At 38.8% G+C, this 22,295-nt stretch overlaps 1 protein-coding gene across 1 annotated transcript; it reads left to right on the forward strand.

The window, feature by feature from the left end:
* Window positions 1-12,881: 12,881 nt before the first annotated feature.
* On the forward strand, window positions 12,882-20,648 carry LOC140928211 (kelch-like protein 12). Its single transcript, XM_073377925.1, has 3 exons — window positions 12,882-14,263; window positions 16,837-17,024; window positions 18,057-20,648. Exons 1-3 carry the CDS (start codon window positions 13,086-13,088, stop codon window positions 18,518-18,520), a joined length of 1,830 nt encoding a protein of 609 aa, XP_073234026.1. The 5' UTR covers window positions 12,882-13,085; the 3' UTR covers window positions 18,521-20,648.
* Window positions 20,649-22,295: the final 1,647 nt, after the last annotated feature.

Genomic DNA, 22,295 nt, shown 5'->3' on the forward strand with positions numbered 1-22,295 from the left:
GAGTCCCAGGTGTCCCGGAAACGTTAGCTACAAAAAACGATACTTTACAGATAACTAGCAGAGGCGTGATACACTCTTTTTTTTATATAAGAATATATTTTATAAGAATATCGAGGCTGAAATTTACGAAATTTTAAGAATATTTTAAGAATAAAGCCGAGGCTGAGATTTTGAAAAGGATAGATATAATTTTGTGTGTTCAAACATCTGTAAATACAATACAATTTTATGTTTTTAAAATATAACATTATTCCTTTCTCTGAACGGCGAAACTAGCCAACAAAACCAAAAAACCTGCACTAGCTATAGCAAAATGTTCAAAGCTAATGACAGTTCGATGAATGGTACATGTAATACATATGTACAGTATTCAGCACAAAAGACATAAACTAAACCGCAAAAAAGTATTATGACAAATTCTTTCCTTTTTAAATAACAAAACCTAGCGATGGAGTATGTGCACAATGTAACGCGATACAGATCTAGATACCAAACACTTGTAATTGATACCCCAATAAATTCTAAAACGGAAATGTCATAAGCTATAATTTAAGAATAATACAAGAATATTTTCAGCCTAAAATCGGCGGAAAAATAAGAATATTCAGCCTGGGCCGGAAAAACAACATTCTTATATAAAAAAAAAGAGTGTATGAGTTTACTCCTGTTGAACGCAAGACTAGCTGCTCAGTTCTGAACTCTCTGTTGAATTTCTTTTACTGGATATAAAAGGCCTTACATTCTTAGCATGAAATGCAGGCCCTGGTTATGTTATTTCAAGGACGCGCGTTATATAAAACATAACCAAAAAAAATGTCTGGGGCTTGCTTCTATAATGGGGCTTTTCAGGAACAACAAAACCAAAATTTGGAAATTCCGCTCTCAAATTAGATGGGGAAAATTACAGCGACTTAAGTGTGGCTTGCGCGGCAGGCGATTACACGCCGGTTCAAGGCAAAAGGTAGGGGGAATTTGAGGCGCGCGAAAGCGGAGGCGCAACTTCAAAAACTGCTCTGTGAATCGTGATTGTGGGCGCTTTCCATTTAGTCAAAATTTCCGGAATTTCCGGTTCGGCGGTAAATGGAACACGTTTCGTCGGTTCGTCCCACTGGAAAATTCCCAGAAAAAGTGGAAAATCTAAAAAGGTGGTCCCGTTTTCCGGTTGGAATTTCCGAACGGAATGTCGTGTTTCATTTACGTTTCTCGTAGTTTGTACCAGTTCCAGGTCCACGGTCGGGCACCGCCACGTACCGGGGTTTACGACCAAATGGAACAACTTTTTACCAATCGGAAATTCCACTTTTGCTAGCACCGAAATTTCCGGGTTTTTTTCCTTAATGGAAAGCGCCCTGTAGTACACTTCGTAGCCTGCGTAGCTGGCGGTATTGTCTAGTAGTCGAGTGAGATTTGGCGTCGGAGCCGTTGTAATATAGATTAAGATTCACGTTTACAGCATACGGCAAACGGCAAACGTCAGTGGAGAATTTCTCAGAATAGAAAATAAGCAGTTAAAAAAGGTCCAGAACGATTCTTGTGGACAAAACTACCATAAAACTACATATTTTTGTGTAGAAGCAATAAACGGTAAACGAAAAATAGGGGGAAAACTTGGTCACGTGGTGCAAATTCACGTTTGCCGTTTGGCGTAAACGTGAATAGGGAACTTAAGATGGAGACGTTTTCGGGGCGACGGCGACCGGACTGGCAGAGAAAGCCTGGAACTAAGGCAGCCGTCGCTCCCCGTCAAAAATAGAACATTAAGATGGCAGTGAACTCAGAAGGACGGCGCCTTTAATTAGAAGAATACCGAAGAGGAAAATATGGCTTCACATAAAGAATTAAGAGAATAAATATTTGCTATGCAGACAACATGTATCGGATGAAGAGTTTCTCGTTTTGTGGGAAAATTATGAGTCCAAAAATCCCGATTTTCCTCGGGACAGTTACGATCCGTTCACGCTAAAAAACATGCGGGATGCAGCTGAGTTCAAGGCAGAATTTCGTGTTGAGAAAAAATGATCTCCACAGGCTTGCCGAAGCCTTGCAAATTACAGGAACATTAAAATGCTACCAAGGAACCGTATTCTTAGTTTGGTATTGAAATAATTCCCGGGAATTACTTGCATGCAACAACAACAACAACGGCAACAACTTTATTTCAGTATTCCCACGCCGAGTTAGTACATGGTATTACCTACTATTCTATATAATTTTCAATGCGTTTCATTTATACGATATTCTAACGAAAAGAGCGAACTAAAAACACACAATTGAAATATCGGAGTTCATATTTTTTGTCTGGATACTTTTATTTGGCTCGTGGGAAAATTTTGTCCCATGTCCACTTACGGTTGGCTGTTTGCCAAGTTGGATCTTGACCCTGTGAAAACATAGAAACATTCAAAGATGTAAGTTTAGATAACAGAGCTTGGAAATCGAACTTGAAATGTGCCTCAAAGAAAACAAGGACAATTTAAGAACGATAATCTACAAAATGTTGGTTGCTAAACGCAACAAACCTGATTGAAATGAAACTTAAATACTCACGTTTTCGCCACAACGCCAAACTGACCAGATTCACGTCGTCGACGGGACCACGACGGCAAGGTGGTGAGCACGAGCATGCGCAATATCCAACAAATGATGATGTCACGTCCGGTTGAAGTTGCCGTCGCCCCGAAAACGTCTCTATCTTAAGTTCCCTAATCTTAATCGCGGCGGAGCCGTCACGAGCGGCGAAGCCGCGAGAAATACCGCCTGCCAGAGAACCATGATTTTTCGAATTCCGCCCACTTTTGTCACGTTAGCTGATCCCAATTAAATCAGCCAATCAAAGAGAAACCTGCAATTTGAAACTTCCGTTTATTTTCGCGCGAGACAGTTTAGAAATAAGCGTTGACAGGCTAAACACGACTCCTAAGCTCGTGACAATGTGAAACGTGACCTTGTGAGTTTGCTTGAACAGAGGGTTTTTTTTATTTTCTCGGCTCTCGCTCGAAGGTTACTAGCACTACCCCAGTGCATGTATCATTCTAAACTTTGACTGAGTAAATCTTTTTTTGCAACACTAGGCTTAGCATTAAAAGGTCATGAAGCTGGTTTGTTACATGCATACTGAGAAACCATTTCCGGTGGTTTATTCTTCAGTAGGTGTTCCTGATAGGATTTGATCTCAGATGCAGTTGTAAAGTGTTTTAATTTTTTTGTTTCTTACGGCTAAATTAAGACAATTCCAGCGCTGTGAAGTTTAAAGACGCAATTTTGGCAATTTGGTCATCAATTATGCTCTTTTTAAAGCGGAAAACACAATCACTTTACATGTACGTCTTTTCCAGTTTGCCATCTGCCCCCTAAATTGGGAAATATACGCGAAGGCTCATCTAACATGATTGAAATATGTATGGCCCTCGACCAATCCGTTTCCCCGCACACTGGTGTGCGGAGGTATTCAAAATACCGGGGTTTTCTGGCAGGCGGTATTTCAACCGCCTCGCCCCTACTCCCTTTTTTTGGAACACGGCTCCGCCGCCAAAACTTTAATCTCGCACCCACACAATACCGCCAGCTACGCAGGCTATACACTTCGTGAAACATGAACCGGCAAAGTTCTCGATTGTTTACACGTACATTAAGGATCAATTGAATAAAATAAATAGTAAATTTGGTCAGACGACCTAACAAACATCTGGTGGCTTGATTTAACTTTGCCTGCGTGCAGACGTCTCCTATTTCCTTTGTTGCGCGCGGAAAAGGCAGTGAAAAGGGACCTTCACTTTTGAGTCTGTTGATTTAACTTCACTCATCAGTACACTCAGACCCATCAACAGCTGCCTTCCCTAGGGAATTCATAGCCGCGCGCGAAGAGATCACCCGAACACGTGAGCGAGATCAAAGGTCAACACATGGAGCCACGGCTCACGAAGCTTTGTCAACTTTTGTGGAAGCAGTAATTTTTTATCACTCCGAACAAGAATCAACAAGTGGTAAATTTGTTGGTTCTAAAGAACGAGTTAGTATTGGCCTGAAAAGTTCGCATAAAAGTTTGAACGTCTTTAGAACTGGCCATGTCACTACTTTTTGTGGAATAAAAGATGAATGCGTAAAACGTGTAAAACGTGTTCGTCAGCGCACTGTCAGGCAAGAGACAACCAAGTTCGAAGCTGGCACCTTACCTCTGAATATGTACCGTTCATCGCCTTTAGACTACCCCAAGGAAAAGTTTTATCTATTCCCGACTAATATGAGCAAGAAGAAACGATTTCAGCGCAAGAGGTTCAATGGGAAGGAAGAGGAACAAGAAGAAGCCGACAAGGAAGTTTCTACCAACCCCCAGCAGGAAGTCGAGGACGAGTATGACAGTACACTGACAGTGAAAATGAACATCCTGTGGAAGAAGATGATGACGATGACTCCCTTACAGTTATTAGGGCAGTAACAACGCGTAGTGGGCGAACTGTGCGAGTAAAGTTTTTGTCATAGGTTTGTAAAATGCTAACCAATAGGTAACTTAATCGAAGCAATCTGTTCATTACAAAATGGAACTAACGTAACGTTTTTGACTTTTATACGACCTCTAATATTAAGAATCGTGAAAACGTAAATATTGGTTTTGTGAATCGTGAAACGCAAAATTGTCATTCGTGAACTCGTGATGGGACCCCCCCCCCCCCCCCCTTGCGCCCCCTCCCCAAGTCTGTCGAAGTCCCGCAGTCCCACACGTCATGTAAGATAACGCAAAGCAAAAATTTTTTTTGGGATCACTTCCTTGGGAGCTTGGAAACTAAGCTTAGAATAGTAACCAAGCCTTCCCATTTAGTTTCCAATCCTTTCTGAGCCATTTGTATGCAATGTCAAGTTTAGCTGGCAGCCGAAGTTTTATTGCAGTAAAGCTGGAAACTTTTACATTTAAATACCGAAAGGTAAGTCGCAGTCAGTGTTTTAATATTTGTTTGAATATTATTATCTTCTCTTTTTGCTTGATAAATTTACAATGTGCGTTGTCCAACCCCTTTTAAGCATGAGATAAGCTTAAAATATAACAATAAACTTCTAAGTTCCACGAAATTAGACTTTAGTTGTTTTTTCTGCTATTGTATAACCTTGATCCTGACAAACTAAGACAAGCTGATTTGAATCACTGTTGAAAAATTATCGGCATCTGTATAGATTGGAGTTGAAATTTAATTTGAGGTGATATACACGACCCCACAAGCTTTAAGAGCTTTAAAAACTATAACAACAACAACATCATTAACTTTGTTATATTGAATAGATATAATTACATCATATTATTATCCCCCCCCCCCTCAAAAAAAAAAAGTTATCGTGTTTAAATAAAGATTATGTATGCATGTATGTATATGTTGTGGTTCAATTTCATCCTTGGTTTAAAATTTTATGTCCCTTTGTTTAACAACTCATTATCATACATTACCAGACCTCAAAACAAAGGGGAATAGAATTGAAACCAAGAATAAAATTGAACCACAGCATATATAACCCTAACCCTAACCCTAGGAAATGCAACTACTATTTTTACTTAGGCCTACCTAGAAATGTGCCTATGGGACTCATCTTGCCAATGACAGGAGTTAAAATGGCTTGCCAAACACACTTTTTGTATCTCTTACTAAGGTTAAGCTTTTTCCAGAGTTCTATGTTGAATACTCAGGGACCAGGGAGCTATGGGGCTGGGTGGAGAGTAGAGCCCCGACCAACAACTTCATCAGGATTTTTTTAAATATGAAATTTACAAATATAAAATTTAGTGCTTATAATATTTGTGTTACAAAGCAAACACAATTTATTCTGTTAAATGTACATTTTTTGTGCAGAAAACTAACCGAATGGTGATAACAATTTGATAAAATCTCCAAACTGATTGAAATACATGTGTTTTTGGTGTTGTCAGAATCTCAAAAATGTCAAAACTTTCCAGTAGTGGCACTGGGGGGAAGGGGAAGAGCTTGCACCTCTAACATGCTCCCTGATCCCTGATATGGTCTAACTTCAAAACAGATCTGACATCAGTAATCCAACATGACATTAGTGATTTTTCACTCTTGTGAATAACAATTTATTGTTGCCGAGTTACAATGAACCTATATGGAGTCCTTCATCTGCGTTATGAATATTATTGTAATTGTTTCAATAATCAAAGTTAATTGCAAGGGAAAATAGTTCTACACATGACCGTATTAATGCTAAGCCATTTCTATGTTTTTTGCCTCCTTCAACACAGTGGATTCAGAACTTCTTTCAGAGATTGCTCTATCTTTTAGGACCAGCATTAGGTACGTTTTTCTTGATGTTATGGGCAAGATTTCTCTTTCTTTTTTGACTGTTGAATGTTTTTCTAATTTTCATGTTGGCATCTTTGCTACTGTTTGATAACATTGGACGACGACCACTTGGTTGTGCACTTGTAGATTTTATACCAGATTTCCTTCTGGAAATAGCTGTTGGTTGTACTTTAATTCTGGAGTTGTTATGCAAGACTGGCAAATAATTTCCACCCCTATCTTTTCCAAACTGTGCATAGGCAGAAGCAAGGGAAGCAACTGGTGCTTGTCCCCTACACTTTGAAATGATTTTCCTATACAAAGTCAGGTATTTATAATAGCAGAGCCTGAAGTTAGTATCGCTTGTTCTAAGCTTGTACTCAATATCTTGGGAGACTTGTTGGTGAAGCTTAATTATTTGGTCAACTGATAACTCAGTGTCTGGCAAATTGGCATCTGTTTGTGAACTGATGCAGTTGTCATTGGTTTCTGTGCTAATACTTTCTTGTGAGTCAGCAGGCATTGAAGGTAATATTACTTGCTGTTCATCATGATCCTTGTCTTGGTCTTTGTAGAAGTGAGGACTGCTTTCAATTTCTTTTTGGTGAAGGCTTACAAACTGAGTGACACTGAAATTGTTGTTATTCCCAACAGCAAGAATAGCAAGGTTGAATCTCTCCTTTGCTGTTTGAGGAACAAAGTTTATGTTGCTTATTCCAAATTTCAATGCCACAGCTGCTTGGTGGGGGCAGGCATTTCCACTTGTTCCCCGTGGGCATGTACAGGTTCCTATTGTACAGTCAACAGTGTATATGATGTTATTGTCCTCCCTGCTGGGCACATGGAATTTGCTTGGATTTTTGTCATCTATGGTTATTGTGCTTTGACTAACAGAGCTAGCTGATCTCCCAAAACAACGTGATGCAAGGTGTAGATTTTGTGGTTTACCAAAAGCCAAGGAAAGAAGTTTTCGTTGAAAGTACATTTCTAAGTCTTCTGTGATAAATTTAAATAACTCAATAAGGTTGTAAGCTCTCATTCTTCTTAAAACTACACATTTAAAAACAAAGATCATAGACTCTGTGTAGTTGTCTGTATTATTGCCTCGTGTTCTCAGATTTCCTCTTTAAGAAAGTGCCCATTCCTTCCTTCTATCTATGGCCTTGTTTAAATATTCTTTGTATAGGGAATATTTCTGTAATACAGTGTCTGATGGAAAAAGCTGCACAATCTCTTCAAATTGTTGTTGGGTTTTGACAAACACAAGGTCCTGCATTATGGACATCAAGTGTTGTCTGTCATCCTTTAAAATGGAGTGTTTGGAGTCCTGTAGCCATCTCCATGTTGCTTGCAAAAAGTGAAAAATGCACAGCAGGAGTGTTGCCTGTTGCCAGTGGACTCTAAGAGCTTGTCTCTGGCTTGTGTCATCATCTGTCATGAAAATGTCAGGTCCTTTTTGGGGACCTTTACCACTGAAAGCATGACTTGGCAGAATGAATTTCAATTTTTCCAGACAGTTTTCAAGACATGGCTGTGATTGGCTTGATGTTACCCAGACTCCAAGAGGTAATGCTCCACACGCATGATGAATGCACATAAAGAAGACAGGGTTGTTGTATCGATCAAGGCTCCCTGATGAGTCCATAAAGGCCATCTCACCAGCTTGCCTAGTTTCATGTACACGTGACATCAAAGGGGTGCATATGGATAAGATGAGATCTTGTTTGTCTGGACCATTTCCGTTAACCCTTTGCAAGTAACACTTGCCTCCCTTATCTGCATTATTCTTGTTGTAGTCATCAACTATTTCTTCCAGGCGATCAAACATTGCAGATCCATTCGATGGACCCTTCTTTTCAACCAGCCATTTGTCATGTAAATTGTTAACGTCTCTCAGAGAAGGGCACATTCTCCGATCAGCCAGTAGCATGAGAGTTACTGGATCCTTCATCAACATGGTTTCATGATGATGAAATGCTTCTGAGGCACTCATACCCTCTTCAAAATAAGCAAAAAATGTTTCTTTGGTTGCTGGCAAAATAGGGCAAAATGAAGTTAAATGAAAGCAATCCACACTGTGATTGTGGTTCCACCAAAGCTCTATTTCACACAGAAATGGCATACCGGTACTTTTTTTTCTGTTAATTCTAATGGACATTTTGCTCTCACAATCTGTTTTCTTTTCCCTTGCTTTTGATAGCAAGTGCAACTTGCATCCTTCCTTGTCACTGTTGTCTTTGTGTGTCCTGTGCCTCTTTTCTTTTCTTTTCAGGGCAGCCTCCTTTGCTGCCACTTGCTTTTTTGTTAATTTCTTGCGTTTACACTGACAAATGTACCATCGTGCATAAATGACTTTTACCGCCTTTCGCTTGTAACCACCCCGTGCATTGTATTTAATATTTGAAGATGTTGTAAATTGCTGCAGCCACTGGTCAACATCTTCCTTGGTTATGATGTTACTTACAGACAATTTTACATAGAAGTTTTCTTGAGGTGCACCTGTAAAGTTTTGTGATGAAATTTCTCTGAATTCATGGCAGCTGTATTGATAACCAGTTGGCAATACTTTTTGAACAGACTGTGGAATCTGATGGCTTCTACTAGAATCAGCTTGATCTGCATCTTTGGCATATGTGTGGTCATCTATGTGGCTTGCTGTTGTATTACAGGGTGTAATATGGGAATTTGACTCGGGATCTTTTTTGGGTCGTTTTTTAGGACTTTCAAAGTCAGAATCTGAATCTGATGGGTAATGTGTCTTTTGTGCCTTTCCTTTCAGACTTGTGCAAGAGGAATTGGTGTCTATTACACTTTCTTTGGACAGACCATATCATTCCACAGAATGATGATCTGGTTCTGTGGACATGTTGCAAAGGGGGCCACCATTGGCGATATCCAAGATCAAGGAATATCTGAAGTCATTAATTTGCTTCTGTGAAAAGTCCAGTGGCCATCCCTCTGCAATATGTTGTGCCCATTTCACAACAAAGACACCACAGTCAACTGAATTGGATTGTTGTTCAAGTTCAGTAGATGGAATTACATAATACTGCCATTCTTTCCAATCAATTACTTTGCTTTGGCTCACAAACACACACTCTAAAAAATTAGTGAACCTTGTGAACGCAGTTAAGGCACCAACACCATTATACAAAGAGTCAAGGTAAACCATTCTCTTCTGTTTCATCTCAATGACAACAAGGCACCAATGATCCCCATGCAGTGCAGGGCACAGGATTATGTCTGATGTTAGAAGATTCTGATACAGTAAGTCATATTTACGCTTCAAAAAGGTATTCATTGAGAAATGTGTCATGTTGTTGTAGACATCAGAGTTGACAGTAGAAACATTGTCTTTACTGGCTTGAGACTGATTTTCTATCAGCAAAAAAAGATAGTCCATTACAAAATTGGAAAGTTTTCCTTCACTGATCTTGTGTTTAGCTGGAAGGAGCTTTTCAACATCAGTTGGCTCCCATGCTTTAACTCTAGGATGCCCTACAATTTCAACCCCAGCCATGGCAATCCCTTCTGCTTTTCTGATAGATGCTGTGTCCAAAGTGGAATATTTCCAGGATACACTTCCAGTAGCAGTCTTGAAAATTCCAGGTTTTCCAGCTTTTGATGTGTAGTAACCAGGGGGGATAGAAGACTTGATAGGAAACATCTTTCCTTTTTGGGTCTTAAGGGGCACTTGGGGTTGACAATTTTTTTTAACCTTTAAATTGCTCGGCATTGCGGAAACGTGTCTAACCTCTTGCACGTCTTCAACGTCATCTTTCCCATAGAAAAGGAGGTATGCTTCTTGGCTTGTGGCTTCCAGAGCTGAAGACTGGCGGATAGTGGTATCACTTGAATAATACCATTCGTCTCCTCTTTTGAAGTAACAAATGTAATGACCAGAGGAAATCTTGGTGCCTTCATGGACAATGACAGCTTTCAGTTGATATGAGACATCAGTTGCTGTGGTTCCTTTGTCTGAAGAGTTATGGTGTTCCAGAAAAAAAACTTTCTCCTTGTAATCTATCAAGTTGCCAAGCTTTTTACCATCATTTTGAAATCTTACAATCTGAATGCACAATGACAGAGGGGATTGGCATGTGACCAACCTCTTCCATGCATCAGTACTTTTTGAGCAACTGATGGGATAAAAATGGAACAGAAATAATTCAACATTTACCAGAGGACAAACAGATTACCTAAGGCCAGGTTGACTTACTTTTACATTTTTGAATAAATCCTTTTTTTGATAAACTAACAATTTGCTTGTTTATGTTTTTTTTGCTTGTGTATGTTGGTTTGTGTTTGAGTTGAACATTATTCCACTTTTGTTACCTGCTACAATAATAAGATGATTCCAGTTCCACTGGGTGGGAATAATCCTTCAAGAAGCTCTGTACAGTACAACCCTTTCAATTGAATATAGAAAGAAAAAAAATTAGGACAGGAAAAAGAGGGAATATTAGCCACCGGTAACTAGACATATACTTTTGGCCCATTGAATCATCTTACCTGCAAAATGTAACTCGCCAGAATTAATAATATATCTACTAGAAATATGTGTATCACAGAACCTCTTGAGGCTGGGGGGGGGGGGGGGTGATAAAATGTCAGGGATGGAAGGGGGGAGAGAATTGGAATGCAGTGTGTAAATTGAATTGAAAAGCAGGTTTCCACACACTCAGGGTCTAATATTGGAAGGTGAAGGTTAGATGTAGTTACTATCCTTTGGATCAACCACTGCTCCAGCATCAAAAAGAATCACATGGTATTTAAATGGGGTTCCTAAGTTGCATTTTCCTGTTGTCAGGTTTGTGTCAACATTCAACATTCAATTTTTTAAATTTAAATAATTATTAAATTTTGTTGAATTAGCAAAATCAGGATCAATGACTTTTCTTGTGGTCTGCCTGGTACTAATTTTTTTTGCGTACTTAGGTATTTGTTTTTGGGACTGCCTTCAGAGGTGTAATATGAAAAAAAAAATTATTCATAACATTAATTCATACCTTTGTGATATGTAGTGGGAGAATAGTTTCCATTGTAGTGGTAAAAGTGACACTGCTACATGATGAACACATTACTTCACTCCTCAGCTCAAAGAAAAAGGATCGCAGAAAGGCAAGGAATTGGCAGGAATTAAATTTTGACTCTTGTACTGGTTTGCAGTGTGTCCAAGTACCCTGCAAAATTCTTGAAAGAACTCTGCTGCACACTGTTGCTGGCCCTTTTGAATTAGGCTACTAACTTGTGGTAGACAGGAAACCAATGTTGCTGGGCGAACTATTCCAGGCACAGTCCCATACAAGTTCAGAAAATTGAGAGTGCTACACAGCAAGCACAACCGACCTAGAATAATTTGTGGATTATGGTAGAAAAGCCTCAATACCTGGCCAGGAACATGACTAATAATATATGTTGAGTTTCACTTGTGCTCTAATGAAAACCTTTTATTATTTCAAAACAAAACAATAACACAGTTCAATGATTCAAAAGGACTGGTGAATTAAGCGTATCAAATAATAATAACTCCACTTTTACTACTTGTTCATTTTGTGGCCCGAAAAAATATTGCAATGTTTTCTTTTTACTTTCTTCCTTTTTCATTTCTTGTTTCCAGCTTTATTATAAGCTTAATTACTGTAAGGCTTATTATAAATAAATATATATAATAATTAGGTGGTGGTTGTGCGAGGTTTAAGTTTTCAAATGAAGTATTTTAGCATGAGGTTAGGGGCCGACCATTTAACTCTTGAGGGGAGGGGTGAGTGATTTCTGGTCATAAAGAATTTTTTTTTCTAGCAAGCAATCTGGTGGGCAGGATATTTTTTCCCTTTTCGATTCCATAAGCTTTCTATTACATTTGTGCTGCAAGCAAATTTTTTCTTCCGACAAGCGCTTGCAGGAATATTTTTTCAAAATCACGCACCCCCCCCCCCCCCCCTCAAGAGTTAAATGGTCGGCCTCTTATGCAAATTGTGTTCGTACGGTAAGCTATTTAAACCTGTAAGTGGATTACAATGCTGTCGAATATATGCCTAATTCAACATTTGGGTGGCCGCCTCAATGTTTATTGTTCTCTTACGAGTTAAACGACAATGAAGGTTTTCAATACCTGTTCTCGATGAGGTGCACTTCTTGCGATTGTGCTTCACGCCAGCGAGTCCTTCTACAAAACATGTTACTGACAGGAGACCTTGAAGGACGCTATTCAAAAAGCAAGTATTCCCGAGGTTGGAAATTCCCTTTGGATTCATTTCGGAAGCGACTGCTGTCAGAATTAAAAATTTTAATTCGAAGAAGAAAGAGTAACGCAAAGACAGGACGTTCGTGTACACACACAGCGACATTCGATGAGATAATTTAATTTCTTTCCCGCGTAAAAAAACAAAAAGTTAATAGATAACTTTCCCGCGAAAGTTTAAAAAAATTCCGTACCCTATACCCCTGCTTTCACACTTCTCACCGTCAGGGGATCTGGGCGCAGGGCGCAGGCCGTCCAACCCATCAGGAGGCTTGGTTGCTGATTTCAGCCTGGTTCCCAAGAAAGTGATCCCAAAAAAAATTTTTGCTAACGCAAACACGTTGTGTCACGTGTTCTAGAACGCCTTGGCTGGCGACATGTCTGACACATTTTTATCCAGGGATCTCAAAAAGATAAGTATTTTATTTGTAGACGTGTTCCGTTGACTGTTTTATCTATTACAGATGCAAATGAAACAAAATAAGCGTTAAATTTAATGTAAATTTCGGTCTATTTCATTTCGTGGACGCGGCGAAGGTCCTCTTTGTTTTGTATCCATCATGGCTCTGGATGACGTGTTTAAGCAAGAGGATTCGCTGCTTTTTACAGACGAGTTTCACAACTCTTACATCCTTAAAAGAATCGCTCGAATGCGAATGCATTCCGTTTTAACAGACGTAGTTCTTGTGGTAGAGGGCAAAGACTTTCCTGCTCATCGAAATGTTCTTGCTGCGAACTCGGACTACTTTATGGCCATGTTCAGCGGGCACATGGCTACTACAAGTGATAGAGTTGAGGTTAAAGAAATAACAGCGACCGCGATGGAGATTCTTTTGGATTTTATCTACAAAGGTGAAATTTTGATCACGGAAGAGAACGTTGAAGATGTTTTCTGTGGTTCATGTTTGTTACTGCTTGAAAATGTGACTCAAGCTTGCTGCAAGTTTATTCAAGAACGACTGACTTTGTCAAATTGTTGGGGAATCCGAGCTCTTTCGGATAAGTTCAACAGTAATGACTTGCGGAACCGAGCAAATACATTTATTGAGGAAAATTTTATGGAAGCTGCAAGCTGTGAGGAATTTTTAGTGCTGCCTCCGTCTCATCTTGCAGATCTTTTGATGGATGATGAAATTGTGATTCCTCGTGAGGAAGACCTCTATGAACTCCTTCTCAAATGGGTAGAACACAACCGCGAAGAACGCATCAAGCATTTTCCTTCACTACTGCAAATGATACGACTTCCTCAGATCAACCCTGAATACTTTGAAGAAATCATTGCCACCGATGATTTGGTGACAGATCACCCAGAAGCCCATGAAATTATTTCTAAAGCGAGGAGACATATCTACTCCATGATGGACTATGAAGAATCAGTAGGGGATAGTAAATCTTTCAAGTGGCAAATCCCCAGACGTTGCCTTAGAACTGTGAGTGTTTTGCTGACTATCGCTGGACCATTCTGTGCAATATTTGATCTGGAAACAGAACGCTGGCACAACATCTCTAACCTTACTACGCGTCACTGTCCTGGCATTGAAACTCTCGGGAAATATGTCTACGTGGTTGGTGGAAGCAAAGAGTGGAAGCGTATGAACACTTGTGAACGTTATGATCCAGACTATAACCAGTGGAATGTAATGAAACCAATGAGTGTTCCGCGCAGCAATATCGGACTGGTTGCTCTTGATGGTCTGCTCTATGCTGTAGGAGGTTATGATGGCAGGTCACCCATACGGTGAGGTTTTTATGGTTTAAAGTTCAAGGTGTACTCTCTTATCAAAATAATGGGGTCAGTGGCTGCTTAAAAAAGCCCCTTTTACATGTAGTTAGGTGTCCTGGGAATAGTGGTGAAGGAAATTCTTATTTCTGCTAAGTACTACAGACTACTACTTACAAGCCTTGGGCTTATACATCTTCGTAAAGGGTTTTAGAGGGGTTTATAATAATATTGGAAAAGAAAGGGTGTTCGAAACAAGCTGTAGTAGTGCTGTCCAAAGTATGTTTGGGAGGGGGGCGAGGGGTCTTATAAGTGGCAGTTTACAGTAGTCTTTTACCTGGCCTCAAACATGTAATACATGCAGAGAAAACTTGGTAATGTATGGCTCATTACAATAATAACAAGCACTTTTGAAAAAGTACAATGTGTGGTTTCAGAAAATATCCATACCCCCACCACGGAATTGGAAATTCGGGGGGGTGAGGGGGGGGGGAGGGGGTCAGAGGCCCGGGAAATTCCAGAGGGAAAGGGGTTGGACGATAAAAATCACTTTCCAAGGGGTTAATTTCGAACGTATGAAAATTGCTACTTACTAATCTGGCAGATAATTTTTGAAGACATAAATAAGTTTTGATAATCTTTTTTTGTGAAAATAAACTTCTCCAGAGGGGTTGGGGGGGTCTCTGTCTTTCTTTGTGGAAATTGCAGAGGGGTGGGGGGGGGGGCCATCAGTTCCTTGCGAATATGGAAAATCCAGGGAGGTGGTGGGGGGAGGTCCTAAGTGAAATTCCCTCCGTGGTGGAGTATGGGTATTTTCTTGAACTACACAATAATATTTATGTTTTTTTTTATCTTGAGTTTCCTTGACTATAGAAAAACACTAGTTTCAGACAGTTTTATATATTATATATAGCTTCTCTAGAGAAGCACACATAGTGGGTTGATGATCTCTCTGGACATCCTCTAGCCAGTGAATTGTTGCCCTCTCTGCCACAAAATTCTAAGGTCTAGCTAGGTCTATTAAGGATAATGTTCGTTAAATAATCCAAGTTGATACAGCTCTTTAATTATGGTACTCTGTCTGTTGTCTGGAAAGCTGGGAGAATCCTCTCTTACAGCTAAGAGAAAAAAAATAGCTTAACAAAGACACACTGTGTGTATACTGCCATTTTCATGATGTGTTTAGCTTTGATTTTCACCACATGTACATTCCTTTTTGTACTGTTTGGAGGGAGGTGGACTGAGAACTAAACCTGACCCATTCCCCCATGGTTTTCAAAAGGGCAATTCTAACTCTTGCTACTATATAGGCAAATGACAAGTGTAAATGTTGTGGTTCAATTTTATCCTTGGTTTAAATATTATTTTCTTTTGTTTTGGGGTATGGTAATGTATGATAATGACTTTCAAACAAAGGAAAATAAAATTTAAGGTGGCTGGATAGGGTTTTCGCGGGGCAATACTTTCCAAGTTTGAGCATAAACTATTTCACCATTGACAAAGATTTTGAAAAATTAGCAATGAAATGGCGCCATTACCTATTTTACATGCAGCCATATTTCTCCACACTGGGAACTGTTCTTCCAAAATCATTCACGGGAACTTTTTCATCCAACGGCCACCTCATTGTTTGTGAAGCTTAAGCGAAATCTGTAAGAGTGTTATCGAGATATTTTTGGACGAAGTTTTTTTTGGTTAGAAATGGTACAAGAACTGGACAATATTGATGTTTGACTGTTATCTCTTGAAAACAAAGCGCTTTTGAAATGCAATTCCACATCATGGTGAAAGATCTTGGAGATAGCTCTAGCTCATTGCTAGGAAGAAGGTTTTGTAAACATTTTGGTTTACTTTAACAAATAAGCGAATAATTTTTAAACCACTCAAGATATTTTTTTTAAAATTTGGTATTCTCAAGATTAACCGACATTTTATAAGACTGTTAAGTTTCAAGTTTTTTTATTATTGTAGGGCAGTAAAGTAAGGGCTACAATTGGCTATTTTTTTGTCAGAAATTTCTTGGTTACAAGTGAGAGCCTCATTTTAGATGAGTGAACGACAGTTAGTTTTGAGTACTGGTGTTGCTTGAAATCCCTTATTTAAAGAGTAAAATCTGTGGGCTGGGACTGTCTAATATTATATTGTGCAAGAACAAAAATGACCACCATTAGGTGCATTATTTGATGGGTTTTGAGTCAAACAAATTGAGGGAAACTACCCCAGGATGAATTTTTAGGCAATCGAATCATAGATAATTAATTCATTACTATTGAACAAATTTTGTCAGACATCAGGTTTTGCAATGCATTACTAAAGACTGGTTCCTTTGCACTTTTTTTGGCTTATACCTGCACTTTTATTCTTTGTTGTGTTGCATAGTGCTAGAAAATACAGTTTACAGTAAGCACCCTCAAATATGAGAATCTTGTCCCTTGAGACACATGCTCTTCTTGTGAGAAACAAGATGAAATTGGTAACTTTTGAGAAGTATTGTAATAATTGTTACAATCCATTGTTCACTAGTTTGTGCTCGAGATGGCAGCCTAATGCAAGGGCTTCTCACAATTATTTTTTTCTTTCTCATGGAACAGCACTGTGGAATGTTATGATCCTGCAAAAAATGAATGGAAGTTTGTAACATCAATGAACAATCAGCGTGATGGTGCATGTGTTGTGACAGAAGGTCGTTACATTTATGTCATCAGCGGGTATGATGGTCACAGTTACTTGAGTTCTGTGGAGATGTATGATCCAAGCACAGACGATTGGGCTTTAGGGGGTAAGACCACGTCTTTCTAATTTTGTGTAACCTTTCCAGATTCGTACCTGACTGGTAAACTTCATATATCCTTCATTCACTACAGCTACATGTAGGTGCTGCTATGCTTATTTTGATAAAGAGTAACCTGAGATCAGGCATTTTTTGTTTTCTTTTTACAGTGAAAGGGGGAAAAAGAAAGCTAGTGCATGTTTTCCCCACCACCCCGCAGTTTCACGACCATACATGAACATGCTATAAGGAAAAGGAAACATATTTATTTTTGGATAAAATAAAAAATCAACAGATGACAACAACAACAACAACAGTTTCTTCAATTTCAAAATAATTTTGGATTATGCTATCCACAATTAGTGGAGCTATTCTAGGTGGGCAACAATACAGTGACAAAAACACAAGCATTCAAAATCAAAAGGCAGTCATCAAAATTAAATTTAATCCAAAGCTAAATTAATATATTAAGTTCAACAGGTCCCAATTACATTTGTAGCCCCCAACTATCAGACAGCACTTTCGTGGCACCTAGTAGTCTCATACAAAAGATATCATGTAGGTCAATCTTAACTCTAGTTAACATACAGCTTTATAGGTCTTGGAGACCGACAAGCAAAAGAGTACATCAGCTTCTTGTAAGTAAATGAATGAACACATAAGTAATAAAAGGAAATGGAAGAAAACAAAAGGAAAAAGATATAAGGCAAGTAGGCAGGAAGTCACTCTCAGGCTTCAAATGTTCATGAGTAGCTGTAATCCATAAGTTCTTTCCAAAAAATCCTAAAAACCTTAAAGCCTGATGCTGCATTTGTGATGTTGAGAGGTACTTTGCACCCAAAAATAAGCAACAGCATATCTATCTCTAAATTTACCATAACTAGTTATGAGTTGAGGCTTAAACACAATTTTGATTTTCTTTATGTGTAATAACATTCCATACATTACTTTTGATATCTTTTTATAAATAAATTATGTATATCAAAAAATTAAACAGGGAGAAGCTTGTAATGTGTCTGTTCATTGTGTTTACACCCATAGCTGTTGCTCCAATCATTGAGAGACGTGAAGATGCCATGGCAGCTGTTGTTGAGAACAACATTTATGTCATTGGTGGTTACCATGGCAACACATTCTTGCCCACATGTGAAGCTTTGGACCTTGACAAAAATGAGTGGAATTTCAAGGCATCTCTGAGTTCTCCACGTTACCAAGCCGGCGTTGCAGTTTTAAATCGTAAAATCTATGTTTGTGGTGGATGGAGCGGCAATGGGCTCGCTACAGCCTCTGTGGAATGTTACGATGTTGCCACCGATACTTGGTTGTCAATAATGCCGCTTCCAACACCCGCTGCTGCTAGGACAGCCTTTATTAACTTTCCACGCAAAATGATTGAAAAGTTACTGCATAAGGAGGACCAGAAGACGGCATCTGATGAGCACTTGGCTCAGCCGATGCATACAGATGCTGTTGGAACTGAACATAAATATGGTGCCACTGTTTAAATAGGCCCTACCTGATTTTACATTGTCAATGCAATGATTATTTTCAACATTACTTTCAGCAATTACAGATCATTGGAATCAATGTTCATAGCCAGTAGTGCACTGTAACTTTTTAATACCATGCACCCTGACGTAGTACTTGCAGCTGGAAGTTCCAGCAGTGAGATCTAGGGGAGGGAGCCCATCCTATTCTCAGGCCAAACTATTGCCTGCAAGGCCAAGAAAAAAAATTATTATTTCAAGACAAAATCTTTTAGGATTAAAATTATTTTAACTTTCAGTGGACAAGAGCCTTGTACCAGAATAATATTATTTCAATCATATTGCATTCTTTTTTTTTACACTTTTCAAGGGCCTATAAATTTGATAAGTTGTATGAAATAACTCCAAAGAAAAGGTTCTTATTGGAGCCCAACGCATGATGATTTTTACCAGTGTTTTCTCAGACAATTCCTGTGAAATTTGAAATTTATTATCTTGGGCTTCTGTAAGAAATTGTCTTTGGTGTTATTACAGATAACTAATTACGTCTATAGCCCTTGAAAAGTGTAAAAAAGAATACAATACGGCTTATAATATTTTGGCACAAGGTTTTTGTTCACTGAACATTAAAATTTCTCCATTTCCTAATAGATTCCATCTTAAAACATTTATCATATTCAAGAGGGGGCCTCCCCTATCAGGGTCTGGATAAGCAGACTCTCCACCAGTATATCAGATTGTGGAGCTTGGGGAAAACATAAAGCAAGTGACAATAAGAGAGGGGCCTGGAACAGAGTAGCCCCCTACTTAAGGGAAAAACACATTTTTTTTTCTAGGTAGGCAAGTTGGGTCAAGTCTTAAATTTTGCGTTAGTTGTGGAATTTTATTTTCATCTTGCCACAAGATTTCTTGAAAACTATATTTAGACATTTTTATCTAGAAAAACATTGTGTAGTTGATAGATTTTTATCCTTCAAATTAATAATAATAAATTGTAAAAAAAAAATAAAAAAAAAAGAAGGAGAACCAAGTGGTGATGTTCTGTGAAAAAAGGAAAGGAACTGTGAACTTTTATTTTATTTTATTTATTTGTTTGCCACACAAAAGAAGTAACAATACATTACACAATGTGAAAATAACATGAAAAAACTGCCAAGGAGACCTAGATGACGCAAGAAAGCTTATGATTGGGTAGGTCTCCTTGAACAGTGGTCGACGTCAAGGAAAATAATGTAAAGGGGTGGCTTGTAGAAAACTTGAATTCCAGTTTTTGGACAAAAAGCTCTTACAGCATGTTACATTTTGCTTGTCCAGAGTGATTGCTTACTTCAGTGTCTTGGTTAATGATTTGTTTACAAGATGATTTGGTTGGACTCTTGCCTTTTGGGTATAAAAGTGAATTGTTCTGGGTAAAAGGACATGACTTTTTTGAGCGGTGAGAGGTCAGTGAAAAATCGGGCCCATTTTTCTGTTCTATTGTGTGGCAACCCTAACAAAGTTTTGTGTGGCGGATTTATTTTTGGACTCCATTTTATAAACCAAACTGAAGGTGAAGCAAGAGGTAATAACTTTAGAAGACCCTTCCAGTGTTAGCAACTAAATCTGTGGCTTGAATGTAATTCATAATTGTATTTACTATTGGATGAGGTTTTTGTGACGTCCAGAACAATTGAGGTCAAGGAAAAGTGTTATCAGCCATTTGGTAGCTAAGACCGTTATTCTTCCAGGTATCACGAAAACCTAATTTAATATTAATTTGTCTTTTTAATTTGTTTTGAAGAAAAAAACGACAAACATACCTTCACACTGTGCATATAACATGCAGTGTGAACAACCTACAGATTGGTCAGTTATCTCTTATCAGATAACTAGCTAATCTGTAGGTTGCACTGTTTTTTAGAATTTACTGTCAGCTCTTAGCCAATGAAAAGACAGATAGATAGTACAATGTGTGATGATAATCTCAAGTAAAAATATTATTATATAAATTAGGTGATAATATATTTTAATAATTACTTAAACCAGGCATAAATTTCAGTCAGCTGGCAAATTAACCTAAATTTAGTAAGTAAATGCTGCAAATAACAAGTTATTCAAAACTTTTGCAACATTTCAACTGGTGTGTTCTTATAATAAAAGTAAGAATGTATTAGCATATCACTGTTCTTGTGAATTGACTAGTTTGAAAGCTGCTCAGATACAGCACTTAGACTTTCTTAAAGTCCTTCGCTTCTCATTTCCGGTTGCCACAGAAAACATAACCAACCTACAGCTCGCGCTTCGTGCTCCTGAAAATATTTGAGCTCGACTTGTAGGCAAGTCTAATACAATACCATACCCTCATACCAATTCAGGGGCGGATCCAGGATTTTTCCTAGAAGGGGTTGCACCACAAAGGAGTGTCCTAACTTACTAGTGACGTAAACAAACTTTAATACAAAACACCAGTTGTATCAGAAAGCCGCAGGTCATCTCAGGGAGGGGGCGGGGGGGAGGTGCTTACTACGGAAGGCTTTTTAAAGAGACCTGCGAGAGACCTGGTGTTCGGTAGAACCTTGTTATAATTGTAATTAATAAGATGGGCATATTTTTCCCACTCGGGATTTCCCGAAGATTGTCCCTCAAGAAAAATTTAATTTTCTCTTTTTTTGGATGACTATAACACTCACAAGAAATCGGAAACAATGGTTATGCAAGGTTTGGGGTTTTGGGATAAACATAATGTATATCGATGTGAAGTATATATGAAATAATTCACTTTTGAACTGCGGTTGTAGATGAAAGTGAAGAATGATCATCACAGTAAATTTTCCAATTTAAGCAATTGCTTAAATTGGAAAGTTTAATGGGCTCCTGACAGTGGGGAAGACGCGAAATTAAAGTGAAAAGTACGCGAAAAGGGGGGTAGGGAGGCAAAAAGGAAAAATGAAGGGAGACAGCCACGTTTTGGGTATCCCCATTCCAAAAATCGTAGTGATATGGGCATTCCCTTCTCATATTACCTTAGCGATTTGGGTTAGGGTTAAGGTTAAAGTTTATACATGGAATGCCCATAATGTATCGGTCAAATCGAAGATTCAACATGCCCCCCTGGGCTTCCCCCGGGCATTTGACACCTTTGCCGTCCTGGGGAGGAGGGAATTTGATTATCAGAGTCTTCCAGGGGGTGGAGAATTTGATCCCCATGCTTTAGGGGTGGGGAATTTGAACTGCACCCTCGATTTCATGTAAAATCCTTGGCGAGCTATCATGGGGGACGCGGTGTTAGAGGATTTTCGTGGAAAAGATTGTGCCTTTGTGGCCAACTGGTTACGAGGAAAGGGCTTAAACAAGCTTTGTGCCGTATTTGAAGTATTTAAATTTTATTTTTTTTTAATATTGGATTCAGGCTTTGAATGTATGAATGTATTTTATTGTTGTGTTTACAATGAAATCAGGAGCCTGATGAAGACAATACCTATAACGGCGATTCAAATGAAATAAAACAAAAAGCTCAGGTCAACTACTTTGACCTATTGTAAGTATGTTAATTAATAAGGGATCTAAAGTTTTTAGATCTCCTGGAGTGCAGGGGGCTGACACAACATTTGATTACACCAACTCACCGTTCTGGACACTCTTTAGACTTGATCATTACAAGGGACCTGGATGGCCTTGTTCAGACCCCACCCATCTCTGACAGTTTTTTGTCAGATCATTGCACTGTTCTTTCTGAACTAACTCTCCGTATGCCGGCTACAACTGTTAAGGAGGTCTGCTACCGGAAGACTAAGGCTATTGACATTAAAGCGTT

This window comes from Porites lutea, chromosome 2 (genome assembly GCF_958299795.1).
Source record: "Porites lutea chromosome 2, jaPorLute2.1, whole genome shotgun sequence".
NCBI lineage: Eukaryota > Metazoa > Cnidaria > Anthozoa > Scleractinia > Poritidae > Porites > Porites lutea.